The sequence below is a fragment of the Cornus florida genome, unplaced genomic scaffold, assembly GCF_030987335.1.
Source record: "Cornus florida cultivar Cherokee Brave unplaced genomic scaffold, ASM3098733v1 CherokeeBrave_3.0.0_Hap2_Chr08, whole genome shotgun sequence".
NCBI classification, from domain to species: Eukaryota; Viridiplantae; Streptophyta; class Magnoliopsida; order Cornales; family Cornaceae; genus Cornus; species Cornus florida.
The window spans coordinates 84,926,249-84,938,826 of record NW_026775578.1 but is presented as its reverse complement, the minus strand read 5'-3'; the positions used below and the strand labels follow the sequence as shown (position 1 = coordinate 84,938,826).

At 42.4% G+C, this 12,578-nt stretch overlaps 1 protein-coding gene across 1 annotated transcript; it reads right to left on the bottom strand.

Annotated features, from left to right (window-relative positions):
• Positions 1 to 1,390: 1,390 nt before the first annotated feature.
• Positions 1,391 to 4,708, bottom strand: LOC132270548 (uncharacterized). The gene is made up of 3 exons (XM_059771727.1): positions 4,297 to 4,708; positions 1,976 to 4,200; positions 1,391 to 1,933 (listed from the first exon to the last, which is right to left on the bottom strand). Exons 1-3 carry the CDS (start codon positions 4,706 to 4,708, stop codon positions 1,391 to 1,393), a joined length of 3,180 nt encoding a protein of 1,059 aa, XP_059627710.1.
• Between the last annotated feature and the right edge of the window lie 7,870 nt (positions 4,709 to 12,578).

The following is a 12,578-nucleotide window of genomic DNA, read 5'->3' as shown; positions in this document are numbered from 1 at the left end:
AGTCCATATATGTATAAGTACACACTATAGGACGCTCACTAGTCCAAAAAGGTCTATCTCAGCCTGAATAGAGATACCATGCAAATCGCACATACTGTGGTTATGTGTATTTAGACCTACCAGGGAACAACACCTCTGTCCAGCTATCCATCCTAGGCAATATACGCACCCTAACCATGGTCCTGAGACTCAAGCTCATACCATGGCACATATAATAAATATATAAAGTCTGTGTCCTCCTATTACAAAATATCAACCATCTGTAAAGTGGTTTGATAAATGTAAAGCAAATCCATCCTGAAACCATATTAAGTCATTCAATTATTTGATTAATATGACACAAGTAGGTGATGGACTTAGCTCATAGGGTTAATCCATACCTTAATCCAAATTAGGTAGGATTTAGTGCTTGATTAATCCATACCTAGTATGTCACCGTCCCATACCGGTACATACAAATTCTCCATATAGCATAGTTATTAAAACAACACTATATAATCAACAACCATCCTCCAGTATATGCATTGGTATAAATTCACACATATATCAATATTAGGTATTCACTACAGAACCTAAATATCATGCTCCAATCATTTAAACAGCTAGAATAAGACATAGCATTTGAATCCTCCAAAACAGCCAATAAATTGATACATATTAAACAAGTTAAATGTCAATTTAAATCCAACTAAGTATAGATAAATATAATTAATTTACCATACTTATAACATAGTAACAATATAGGGTTATATATAATTGAATTATATATAAAAACTTTGCCAAGTTCCAGTTATATAAACCTAGCAAAAACAGTGCAACGTATAGCCATTATTTGATCTGTTCATTACTCCTACCCTTAAACCATTATGGTATTAAATGTTTTAAACATTTATTTAAGTCCCTAACATTTAATTACATCTCACAGTAGCTTTTAAACGGCTTCAGAAAACACTGCACAGCCAACCAACCCCTTAAAACCAAATATGTGCGCAATAAAAGAGAGCAGGCTCAAATTAAACATTGAGCCTGCTCAATTTTCCACTTGGAGCCGGCTCCATTAGCATTGAGCCGGCTCCAAACAAAGATAGAGCCGACTCCTTTGCCTTTGAGCCGGCTCTAAGGCTTTTTAGAGCCTGCTCAATCCCCTTCAGTAGCCTTTTGCCCGTTCTAGCTTCATCTTCTCCAGCTCCAGTGATTACAGAGCCTCTAAGGTGTTTCTAAAACTTTGTTCTAAGTTCAAGCTCAGTCCTAGGCACATATTAAACCACTGATATTCAACTAAAACATGCATGGAACACAAGCTTTAAAGCTACGATTACAAAACCTCTATTGTCCAATTTTAAGCAAGTTCCAACATAAATTTATTTCAGTTTAATTTAGTGCAACTAAATCATGTTCTAAGATATAGATGGTTCATCCAAATATTAGCCTTTCGGTCTTTTGGTAGCACCCCATCCTTGATATATCTGATGATAGGATCTGCCCATTCCACACTCAATATCGCTTGTTGCACTTCAATTTGTCTCTCCTGAGATATAGATGGTTCATCCAAATATTCCAGTGGTATATTCTTATTGATCTCAGGTTCTAATGCAGTAGCTAGCCGGGCTAAAGCGTCTGCTTTCCCATTCTCTTCTCGTGGTATTTGATGAATTGAGAATCTTTGGAAGTGATTTTTTAATTCCTTCACCTTTTGTAGATAACTCTTCATCTTCTCGTCTCGTGCCTCATATTCCGCTTGAACTTGTCCAGCGACTAGTTGGGAGTCGGTGTACACCTTTAATTGCTCAACCCCTAGGGCATTTTCCACTTTTAATCCTGCTATCAAGGCTTCGTACTCTGCTTCGTTGTTGGTTGTTTTGAAACCAAACCGAAGTGCGTACTGTATATTTTCTCCCTTTGGGGAGACAAGAACAAGCCCGGCTCCGCTAGCCTGAGCAGTAGATGACCCATCCACGAACAAGTCTCAGACTACTTCTGGGCCCATCTGCTCACTTAAACTTGGTTCTGTCAAAAATTGGGGTTGTTTCTCCTCTTCTGGAGGGGTAAACTCAGCTAAAAAATCAGCCAACACCTGAGCCTTTACTGCTGTTCTTGGCTTATACTGAATGTCGAACTCCCCTAACTCTACTGACCACTTCATCAGTCGACCAGAGCTTTCTGGCTTATGTAGGACCTGTCGAAGGGGTTGATCTGTTAGGACCACTATCGTATGCGCTTGAAAGTATGGTCTCAGTTTCCTGGCAGACACAATTAAAGCAAAGGCCAACTGTTCCATCCTTGAATATCTTTCCTCCGCACCCCTAAGTGCTTTGCTCACGAAGTATACTGGCCTTTGGACCCCTTCTTCTTCTCGTATCAGAGCTGAACTGACAGCTGTCGTGGAGACTGCAAGGTATATGTATAGTTCCTCTCCCGGTATGGTTCGAGACAGTAGTGGGGGAGAACTAAGGTATTGCTTTAGTTCTTTGAATGCCTGCTCACATTCTGGGGTCCATTCAAAAGCCTTCCTTAGCACACGAAAGAAAGGTAGACACCTGTCAGTTGACCGAGAGATTAGCCTACTCAAGGCAGCAATCTTCCTTGTTAGTCGTTGTAGATCCTTGGTTGATCTTGGCGATCTCATGTCAATGACTGCTCGGATCTTCTCTGGATTGGCCTCAATTCCTCTTCTGCTTACCATATATCCCAATAACTTTCCTGAGGAAACCCCAAAGGCACACTTGCTGGGGTTGAGTTTCATCTTATGACTCCTAAGTACCTCGAAGGTCTCCTGCAGGTCAGTCAAACGGTCTTCAGCTTTTAAGCTTTTCACCAACATGTCATCAACATATACCTCCATGTTTCTACCAATTTGATGCTTAAACATTGCATTCACTAGCCTCTGGTATGTTGCACCAGCGTTCTTGAGCCCAAACGGCATTACTTTGTAACAGTACAAACCTCTATCAGTGATGAAGGCCGTTTTTTCTCTATCTGAGGTGTACATAGATATCTGGTTGTATCCAGAATATGCATCCATGAAACTAAATAGTTCGTGTCCAGCCGTTCCCTTAATGAGCATATTGATTCTTGGGAGAGGAAAGCTGTCCTTCGGGCAAGCTTTGTTAAGGTCGGTGAAATCCACACATAGCCTCCATTTTCCATTTGCCTTCTTCACTAGGACCACATTTGCCAGCCAGTCGGGGTAGTACACCTCTTGAATAAAGTCGGCTTTTAAGAGCTTTTCCACTTCTTCTGATATAGCCTGATTCCTTTCTAGAGCAAAAGTCCTCCTCTTTTGTCTGACAGGTTTGAAGTCAGGATTTACATTTAGGCGGTGCTCCATGATAGTGGGGTCTATACCCTGCATGTCTTCATGTACCCATGCAAATACGTCTTGATTCTTCCTGAGGAATTGAGTAAGTTCATCTTTGATACCTGGGGGGAGTAAAGACCCTATACTCACTTTTTTCTTGGGCTCACCAAGGATGACCTCTTCTAGCTCCTCTGTAGGTTCCGCTCTATGAAAGTCTGGTATATCTTTCCCTTCTAGCCCTTCAATCGTAAATGTCTCTTGCGATTTTATTTTTCTGAGAGAGGCGACATAACATTCGCGAGCCATTGTTTGGTCCCCTCTTATCTCTCCCATACCATATTCAGTTGGGAAACGCATCAGGAGATGGTAAGTGGACGTGATTGCTTTCATAGCATTCAATGTCGTTCTCTCCAGGATAATATTATATGATGATGGGCAGTCCACCACTACAAAGTCCACCATTACAGTGACCTGTTTTGGATTGGCTCCTGCAGTAACTGGAAGGGTAACTGCCCCCAGTGGATATACTTTGTCGCCTGAAAATCCCACCGGTGGTGACTTCATGGGTCGGAGCTTCTCTCGGCCAATTTTTAATTTCTCGTACGCCCTAAGAAATAGTATGTCAGCTGAGCTACCATTGTCTATTAGTATTCGTCGAACAGTGAAATTAGCAACGACCATGGAAACTACCAGAAGGTCATCATGGGGCTGGTGAATTCCCTTGTCATCTTCTTCAGAAAAGGTTATGACCGGCTCCTCAACTCGAGGTAATTTGGTTGGAGGACTTGTCATTCCAACTTCATTCACCTCTGAAAAACTCCGAATTCTCCTAGCATGAGCCTTCCGAGCTGAACTCGTCTCACCACCACCAGCGAAGCCACCCGATATAACTTTGATCTCACCTATTGGTTGGTGTTGAGGAGGGCGATCATCTCAGCCCTCCCGGGCTGGGTTGGAGCCTCCTTTTCCATTTCTAGTTCTGAATTTGCGTAAATGACCTTTATGAACAAGGTTCTCAATCTGGTTTTTGAGGTCGAAACAATCCTCTGTGTTATGTCCATGGTCCCGGTGAAACCTACAGTATTTATCTCGAGACCTCTTTGTTGGATTAGCTTTTAGCTTTGGTGGCCATTTCAATGATGCGTCATCTTGAATCTGCAGAAAGACTTGCTCTACAGATGTATTTAGGGGGGTATAGTTATTATACCTGCCTGGGCTCGCTGGGCGGCGAAACGATCTGTCAGCCTGGTTGTTTGAGAATTTCTTGTACTTCAATTCCCTTTCGTCCCTAGTGCTAGGTGCTGGCCTTTTTTTATCCAACCTCTTATCTTCACCATCTTTGTTTTTTCGTGCATTCATAGCATCGTCAGCGTTCATGTGCTTCCGCGCTCTAACCATCAACTCTGTCATGCTTGTAGGGGCTTCCTTTGATAAGGAAATTAGGAACTTAGAAGTCTATAGTCCTCCTATAAAGGCTGTGAGGGCAACCTTGTCGTCCACCTCTTCAACTTGCAGCATTTCAGTGTTAAAACGACTTATGTAATCACGAAGGGACTCTCCCTTCTGCTGCTTCACATTAAGTAAATGTGTTGCTGGTCTCCTGTGCTTCTGCCCAGCGATGAAGTGTCCTATGAATTGTTTGCTCAACTCTTCAAAGTTTTCAATGGAGCTTGGCTTTAATTTATTGAACCAGAGACGAGCCCAACCCTTGAGTGTGGTAGGGAATGCCCTGCACATAATCTCGTCCAGTATGGCTTGCAAATACATAAGAGCTTTGTAGGTCTCTAAATGGTCAAGAGGGTCCCGCGTCCCATCGAAGCTCTCAAGAGTTGGCATCTTGAATTTGCTAGGTAGAGGACAACTCATAACAGCTGGGCTAAAAGCTAGGTTAGTCTTTTGTACCATATCGTTCACTGCAGCTTGGCCCTTCCCTTTCATCGCTTGCATGACATCGTCAACCTTGGCTTTCAGATCCTGCAACTTTAGATCGAACTGAGTGGCGTCCTCAGTCTTGTCTCCAACATAACTAGAAGTATCTCCACGGAGCCTGGTGGTATTCCGTTCAGGGGACCGATGGTGATGGCTCCTCTGTTGACCCCCTATTTGACTAAGCTCAACATCGTTGTTAACCCTACGGGAGTCATCATTGGGTACTTCACTGTTTCTCTCCTCGTTGGGGGCGGCGAAGCGTTGCAGAATCATCGCATTTTGCTGGACTAACTGGTTCACCAGTTGTTCCAACGCTGCGACGCGTTCCTGATCATTTGGGACGACGGGGGGTTGCCCCGTTGAAGTCCCTGCATCAGAAGCCTGCAACCCTTCGCCCTCGCCAGCAGCCAGACCAGATCGCAATAGAACCATGCTTTGTTTAGAGAACAAAAATAAGTTCCCACAGACGGCGCCAACTGTTGAAGATGGATTCTGCGCAACCCGGATCTGATCTGACTTCCTGAATAAAGAGAAGAAAAAGTGATCCTACAAACACCGGTGTGTTACTAGTGGAGTAAGCTCCGACGAACAAGTCAGTGTGAATGATAATCTCTCTGGAGAAATCGAGATATTGAGTTAGGATTTTTTGCCTACCTCCAAACGTCGATTAGCCCTCCCTATTTATAGGACTTGGGTTAGGATGTTATGTAGCGTCCACGTCATCCTTAATCCTTATCATAATCTGTTGGCCTAATCCTTATCGTATTCTGCAATTCTTATCGTAATCTGTAACCCTTATCTTAGTCGTAGTCCTTATCTTAGTCTGTAGAGCCTATCTCAATCTTATGAGATAGCGCGTTACTTTAACGATCTTCCCCTATCCACGGGTAATTAAATTATAATCATCAATATATATAAATTGTTCATGGTAAAAAACAAAAAATTGAGTTTGAACATGAGATTTTGTTTTAAATATGCCAAGAATTTGCACTCTTAACAATTGAGTCAAATTTAACTATAAAATACACACTATCAATGCGAAGACCGAAGGCACGAGCCCTTCAATGTGCCCCCGTGATCAAACTTATTATGATAATCACTATCACGTACCAATTAACGGTCCAGATCCTCACCAGCCCCCCAGATGGTCCACATGTTGCAGCATAAAAACGAGACCCACCATCTATCTCCTACTCTAAAAAAGATAACCACGTGTCTGAATTTAAGCCAAAAACTTTCCCCACTATGTCTCGGTTGTATCACCAGATATCTGGGACCACCACTTGGCCACCTTGCTGAACGATTTCTTATGGGCCCACAACCTCATCCTCCTTGGGGCCCCCAACCCACCATCTCATGACAGACAGACTAGGTAGGCCCACATACAGAAAGAAAAAAGGGCCTAATGTCATGGACTTGGACCTTTCCAAGTTCACGTGTGGCTTTAGACATTTTCAAGTCCCCTTAAAGTGCTAAGTCAGCCTACTCGAGTGTGCTAGCTTAGTGAAGACTAAAGCTAGACAAGTGCTTTGCTTACTTGGGTGTGTAGGAAGAGGTTAGGCAAGTGAGCAAAAGAGTTTGGGAATGTAAGAACACTTGTATTACTTGAGAGGAGATTACAAGTAAGGTTGCTTGGTGAGGAGCAAAAGAACTCCCACCTCCTATTTATAGGCCTTTGGCCCTTACAAGAACATTCAAGATCTATACAAATGTGTGGCCTAGATTGAGTATCTAGAATCTTCCAAAGAAGTATCTACACAATTCTAGAACTATGTACAATGTTCAAGACAAGTCTAAAGAATTCTATACAACTCTAGACAAGTCCAGAAAAGGTTAGACAACTCCACACTAGTCTAGAGAATTCCGGAAAGTTCCATACTTATGTAGAAAAGTCTAGTTTGCTCCGGTCCATGCACGCTCCATATCATTGTCTGCTGGGCGTCTGCGTGGCGTAGCCTCTTGGTTGCGGGGCGTGACATTCTCCCCCACCTAAGCTCGCGACGCCCTTATCGCGTCTTCTTGCTTGAACCGCTGGATATGCTCCGTGAACTGCCAAAGTGTATCCTCATGCTCCCAGCTCGCCTCGCTATCTTATAGGTTCTTCTATTTCACTAAATACTCCTTATACTTGGGCACGCCTCTCCTGCTCATCACACGATCCGTAAGGATGCAATCAACTTCCTTGTAGAAGGATGTGACAATTGTCGTGGGTGCCCTCTGTGATATGCCCCGAGTAAGGTCTTCCGTGTCTTCATGATAAGGCTTGAGCATGCTGATATGGAAGACTGGATGTATCTTTAACTTGGGTGGAAGCTCCACCATATAGGAGACCTTACCCACCCGTTTGACAATGGGGAATGGGCCCTCATACTTCCTTATTAACCCCTTATGCACGCTCCAGAAGGACTTGAACTGTTGGGGTAGTAGCTTAACCATCACCTGGTCTCCCACTATGTACTCTACCCACCTTCGTTTAGTGTCGGCCCACTTTTTCATCTTCTTTGTCGCCTTGTCAAGGTACGCCCTAGCTAAGTCGGACTGCTCGTGCCACCTCTTGGCAAACTTGTAGGCCTCTAGATTTTTACCATCGAAAGTTGAAGCAATGGCGTTGGGTGTCATAGGCTGCCGTTCGGTAACAAACTCAAATGGACTGTGATTGGTAGCCTCACTCCGCTGCAAGTTGTAAGAAAACTGTGCCACCCCAAGGAGTTTGGCCCAATCTCGCTGGTTGGCACTTACATAGTGCCACAAATATAGCTCCAGGAGAGCATTGATGCGTTCTGTCTGCCCATCTGACTGAGGGTGGAAAGTCGTAGAGAAGTTGAGATCCGTCCCCATCTTCTTGAAGAGCCCCGTCCAAAATCTGCCCGTGAAGCGCGGGTCTCTGTCACTGACAATATTCTGTGGAACTCCTCAAAGCTTGACCACATGGTCAACAAACAACTCTGCTGCCCTCTATGCTGTGCAATCTGCTGGTGCGGGTATGAAGGTGGCATACTTGCTGAACCGATCTACCACCACTATAATACTCCCACAACCTTCTGACTTGGGCAAGCAAGTAATGAAATCCATAGAGACACTCTCCCATGGTCTCTCTGGAATAGGCAATGGCTCCAGTAGGCCTGCGGGATGCTGTTGCTCAATCTTGTCTTGTTGGCACACATGACAAGTCCTCACGTATGTCTCCACATCATCGCGCATCCGAGGCCAATAATATGAATCTTCTAGGAGTGCTAGTGTGCGCCGCATACCTAGGTGACCACCCCATTTGGTGTCATGGCACTCCCGTATCAACTCCTTTCGTAAGTTGCCCCACCTGGGCACAAAGAATCGGTCCCCTGTAGTGAGAAGTAAATCATCCCTTAGCCAAAAGCGTCGAGTCTTCCTTTCCTTAGCCAGCTGAATAAGGCTCTTGGCTAGAGGGTCATGCTGCAACCCCTCCTTGATCCGCTCACAAGAGGGTGCTGGGGCCGACTAATGGCTGCGAGCTCGACTTTGCGACTAAGCGCATCCGCCACAACATTGGCCTTGCCCGGCTTGTACTCAAAATGATAAGTGAACTCCGCTAGGAAGTCCTGCCATTGTGCTTGCTTGGGGCTAAGCTTTTTCTACGTCTGGAAGTAGCTGGTGGCAACATTATCTGTCTTAAAGGAGACATTAAACAACTTAATCTTAAATTGGCACAACTTCAGGTTTTGTTGGAGGAGAAAGAGGGTCAGCTACATTGGTCAAGGAGGAAATGAATTTTTGAAATGAATCTTTTCTGTACCCTTAATGCTTTGCTTACAGCATTTTTTGATATCAGTAATGCTTCATCAGTGATGGAAGTAAGCACCGGTGAAACAAACAGTACAAGACATACTTCAACCGGAAGTTTGTTCAATGCTGTGCATGAAGAAAGTAATGTTGCGCCAAATGTTTCCCGTGAAACTTCTCCCTTTGCAAGCCGACATATTGGTGAAGCAGAGTTGGCTAAGGATTGCTATGTTGCTGAACCTACTGAAATTTCATAAGAATCAGAGCCACCTTATTCTGTTCATGGTTCGAGTTCTAAAATGAATCATCATATTAGAGACTGTGGAGCAACAAGTGCCACTCAAAATTTCTACGATGGTATTTATATTGGTAAGTAAAATTTGTAAATTTTTTCTCTCCACCTTCCATCGATACAATAGGGTGATTTCCCTGTGATTGGTTGTCATTGAATTAGGGAAATCTTCTACTGTTTGTGTGTAAAAATAAGAGTAATTGCTTCGTAGAGATATTTTCAAGTGTGGCACTTCTATGGTTAGATTGCAGTATCAGGTAAAGCTACGGTCACAGCCATGTTGTAACAGTGTCGGAAACATCATGAAGGGCATAATAGGAATGGCCATCAGTGTCATGCCTTTTAAACATAGGAAACACTAAGGCCTCGTTTGGATTGAGGGATTTGGAGGGTTTTGGAGAGAAAAGAAAGGGAAGGATAGGGATAGGTGTGTTTGGATGGAGGGTTTTGGAGAGAAAAGAAAGGATTGGGAAGGATTTGGAGGGATAGCCTATCCCTCCAAATCTCTCCTAAACAGTAAAATCAAATCCCTCCAAAATTGACAAGATTTGGAGGGATTTGGAGAGAAAGGGAGCTAATGACCTTTGGAGCCCATCCGGAAAAGTCGCCGGAAGTTGCAAAGATCATCGGAAAATTCGTCGAAAGTTGCAGAGACTGTCGGAAACTCGCCGGAAGTTGCAGAAATCGTCGGAAAAGTCGCCGGAAGTTGCAGAAATCGTCTAAAAATTCGCCGGAAGTTGCAAAGATCATCGGAAAATTCGTCGAAAGTTGCAGAGATTGTCGGAAACTCGCCGGAAGTTGCAGAAATCGTCGGAAAAGTCGCCGGAAGTTGCAGAAATCGTCTGAAAATTCGCCGGAAGTTGCAGAGAACGCCGGAAAATTCGCCGGAAGTTGCAGAGATCGTCTGTTGCAGAGATCGTCTTTTGATTTTGGTAGATTTTGTAGATTTTGTAGTTGGCAGTTGGAGAGAGAGACAGCCGATATGGGTTTTGACCTTCTATTTTTGTAGATTTTGTAGTTTGCAGCTGGGGAGAGAGAGAGAGAGCAGATGGGTTTTGAACTACTAATTTTGGTAGATTTTGTAGTTGGCAGTTGAAGAGAGAGAGAGAGCTGATATGGGTTTTTGACTATTTTTGTAGATTTTGTAGTTGGAGAGAGAGAGAGAGAGAGAGAGAGAGAGACGGAGGGATCTGTGAGATGTATAGTTTTTAGGGGTATGCTTGAACTCACCTATGGAATTAGTCATGACCGCAACTTCCGGCAAAAAATGGCCGTTAATGCGATTGAACTCACTTCCGGCGAAAAATGGCAGTTAATGGGTTTCATGTTGTCGGAATGGGTTTCTGGGTAGGGACGATTTCCCTCAAAATTATAAGAGATTTCCATGTTTCCATAATGATCTCCAGAGAGTGCGATTGAAGGAGAAATAGCCTTATTTGCCTCTGTTAATTTACACACCAGTTTCCGAAAAATAAAAATAAAAAACACCATTACTCATCATAATATATATATATATATATATATATATATATATATATATATATCTCACCAAGAAATTGTGAGATATATAAATAACTCATCAAGTAACTCGTCAATCACCTCCAACCCAACTTGTTCAACAATTTCTCCCCCTAAATCAAGAAATCCCATTCCATCTCCAATCGCAACTTCTGCACCCTCTGGTTCCAGTGTTACGGCGACTCTTATGTGGACTGCAACCGCAACAAAATCTAAAAAAGTTGGATATAAGATGGTATGGGGTGTGAATTTCCCAAAATGGATGTTGTCTCAACTTGAAGGGAGGTGATACAGCTGATTGAGAGAACCAAAAGAAATGGAGATGAATTTCAGAAACAACCACTACAGTTGCTAATTCGTCTTTGCTTTCTCTCTCTACTTTTGTTGACTGATAGCATTGGAAGGTTGATGGGCGATCACATCAAGATTCCAACACTACTCCGAATCAACACCACCCATCCAAACCCAAATACCACGGCGCCGTCGATTTTATTGCCTTGCCCATTTTACTGTTCTAACCCTACCAAAAAGGTAAAGGGTAAGATAGTAATTTTATTATTATCAATTCTTTTCTTTTCTCTCCTTTTTGTTATCCAAACAACAATATTATCAATTCTTTTCTTTTCTCTCCTATCTATCCAAACATGAATATAAACATTTCCTTCCCTTTCTTTTCTTTTCTTTTCTCTTATAATCCTTTCTTTTCTTTTCTCTCCAGTGTATCCAAACGAAGCCTAAAAGTCAATTATAATTATGTACTAATTTCAGTTTGTTACATTTAAATACTACAATTGTTTATGGCAAAAATGTCATGTCACCTTGAAAAATGTTCTACTTGTTATTGGACTTCATGTTGGTTTGATCTCCAATGAGTTTGGGAGCCTTAGAAGAGAATACAAACTGAAGAATGAGTGGAAGATGAGGTCTATTTTTTTATTTTACTTTTAAAAAAAATCCACGTGAAAGTGATTTTAGAGATCATTGCATTTGGGAAAATGTAGTAGTTACTTGTATACACTAGTTAAAAATAGTTTTATGATTGTCTTATTAAGAGAAGACAAATGATGAGTGGAAAGATGCCAGTTGGTTAGAGTTCAGGTGTTTATTGTGGTCTACTGGAGAGGGAGACTGAAGGGACATAAGCACAAGTAAGCTTTTGGGATTAGATGTTTCTTAATGTATTGGTTTAAGGGTCTTTAAAATCAAATTGTAGGGTTAGTCACCACCGGCCTCTAGCCTGGATAGTATGATCTCTCCTCCCAAAAGGTGAGGTAGAGAGTTTGAGCCCCACTAGGGGCATGTTGTGGGTATGGGCTTGTGTGGCTTTTACTTTAGTAAAAAGAAAAATGTAGGGTTAGTCTTATGACAAAAGAAACCAACTTTCTTGTAATTTTCGACTATTTTGCAAAAATTACATGCCATATTCCATACGCCATAGTCTTTTTAATAAAAAAAAATTAGCAAAGTAACTGGTCCCTTTCTCGTCTGCTTACATGCGATAAAGTTCAAGTAGTTATTGTAGAAACCTTGAAATATAATCCTCACCCAGAAAACCCAAGAATATATTTGAACCCAAGAAGTTAGTTCTTGAGCCATTTATAGTATTGTTTATAGTTGATCTTTTCACACCTATCACGTTGATAAAATGAGCCAATAATAGTTCTCCCTAATTCAATGGAGTGGTTCGTTTCTTGTGCTCATTCCGACTCCCACATCCTATCCAATGGGAGCTATGAAAAACTAGTTTTAGTAAAAAACAATGGTGCACCATTGCTTTTGTACTTT

Coding starts and splice junctions, on each gene's coding strand:
- LOC132270548 (XM_059771727.1), bottom strand. CDS start 4,708: ATGACAGAGTTGATGGTTAGAGCGCGGAAGCACATGAACGCTGACGAT. Junction 4,201..4,296: donor TGAGAACCTTGTTCATAAAG/GTCATTTACGCA, acceptor ACCAACCAATAG/GTGAGATCAAAGTTATATCG. Junction 1,934..1,975: donor GTGAGCAGATGGGCCCAGAA/GTAGTCTGAGAC, acceptor TCTACTGCTCAG/GCTAGCGGAGCCGGGCTTGT.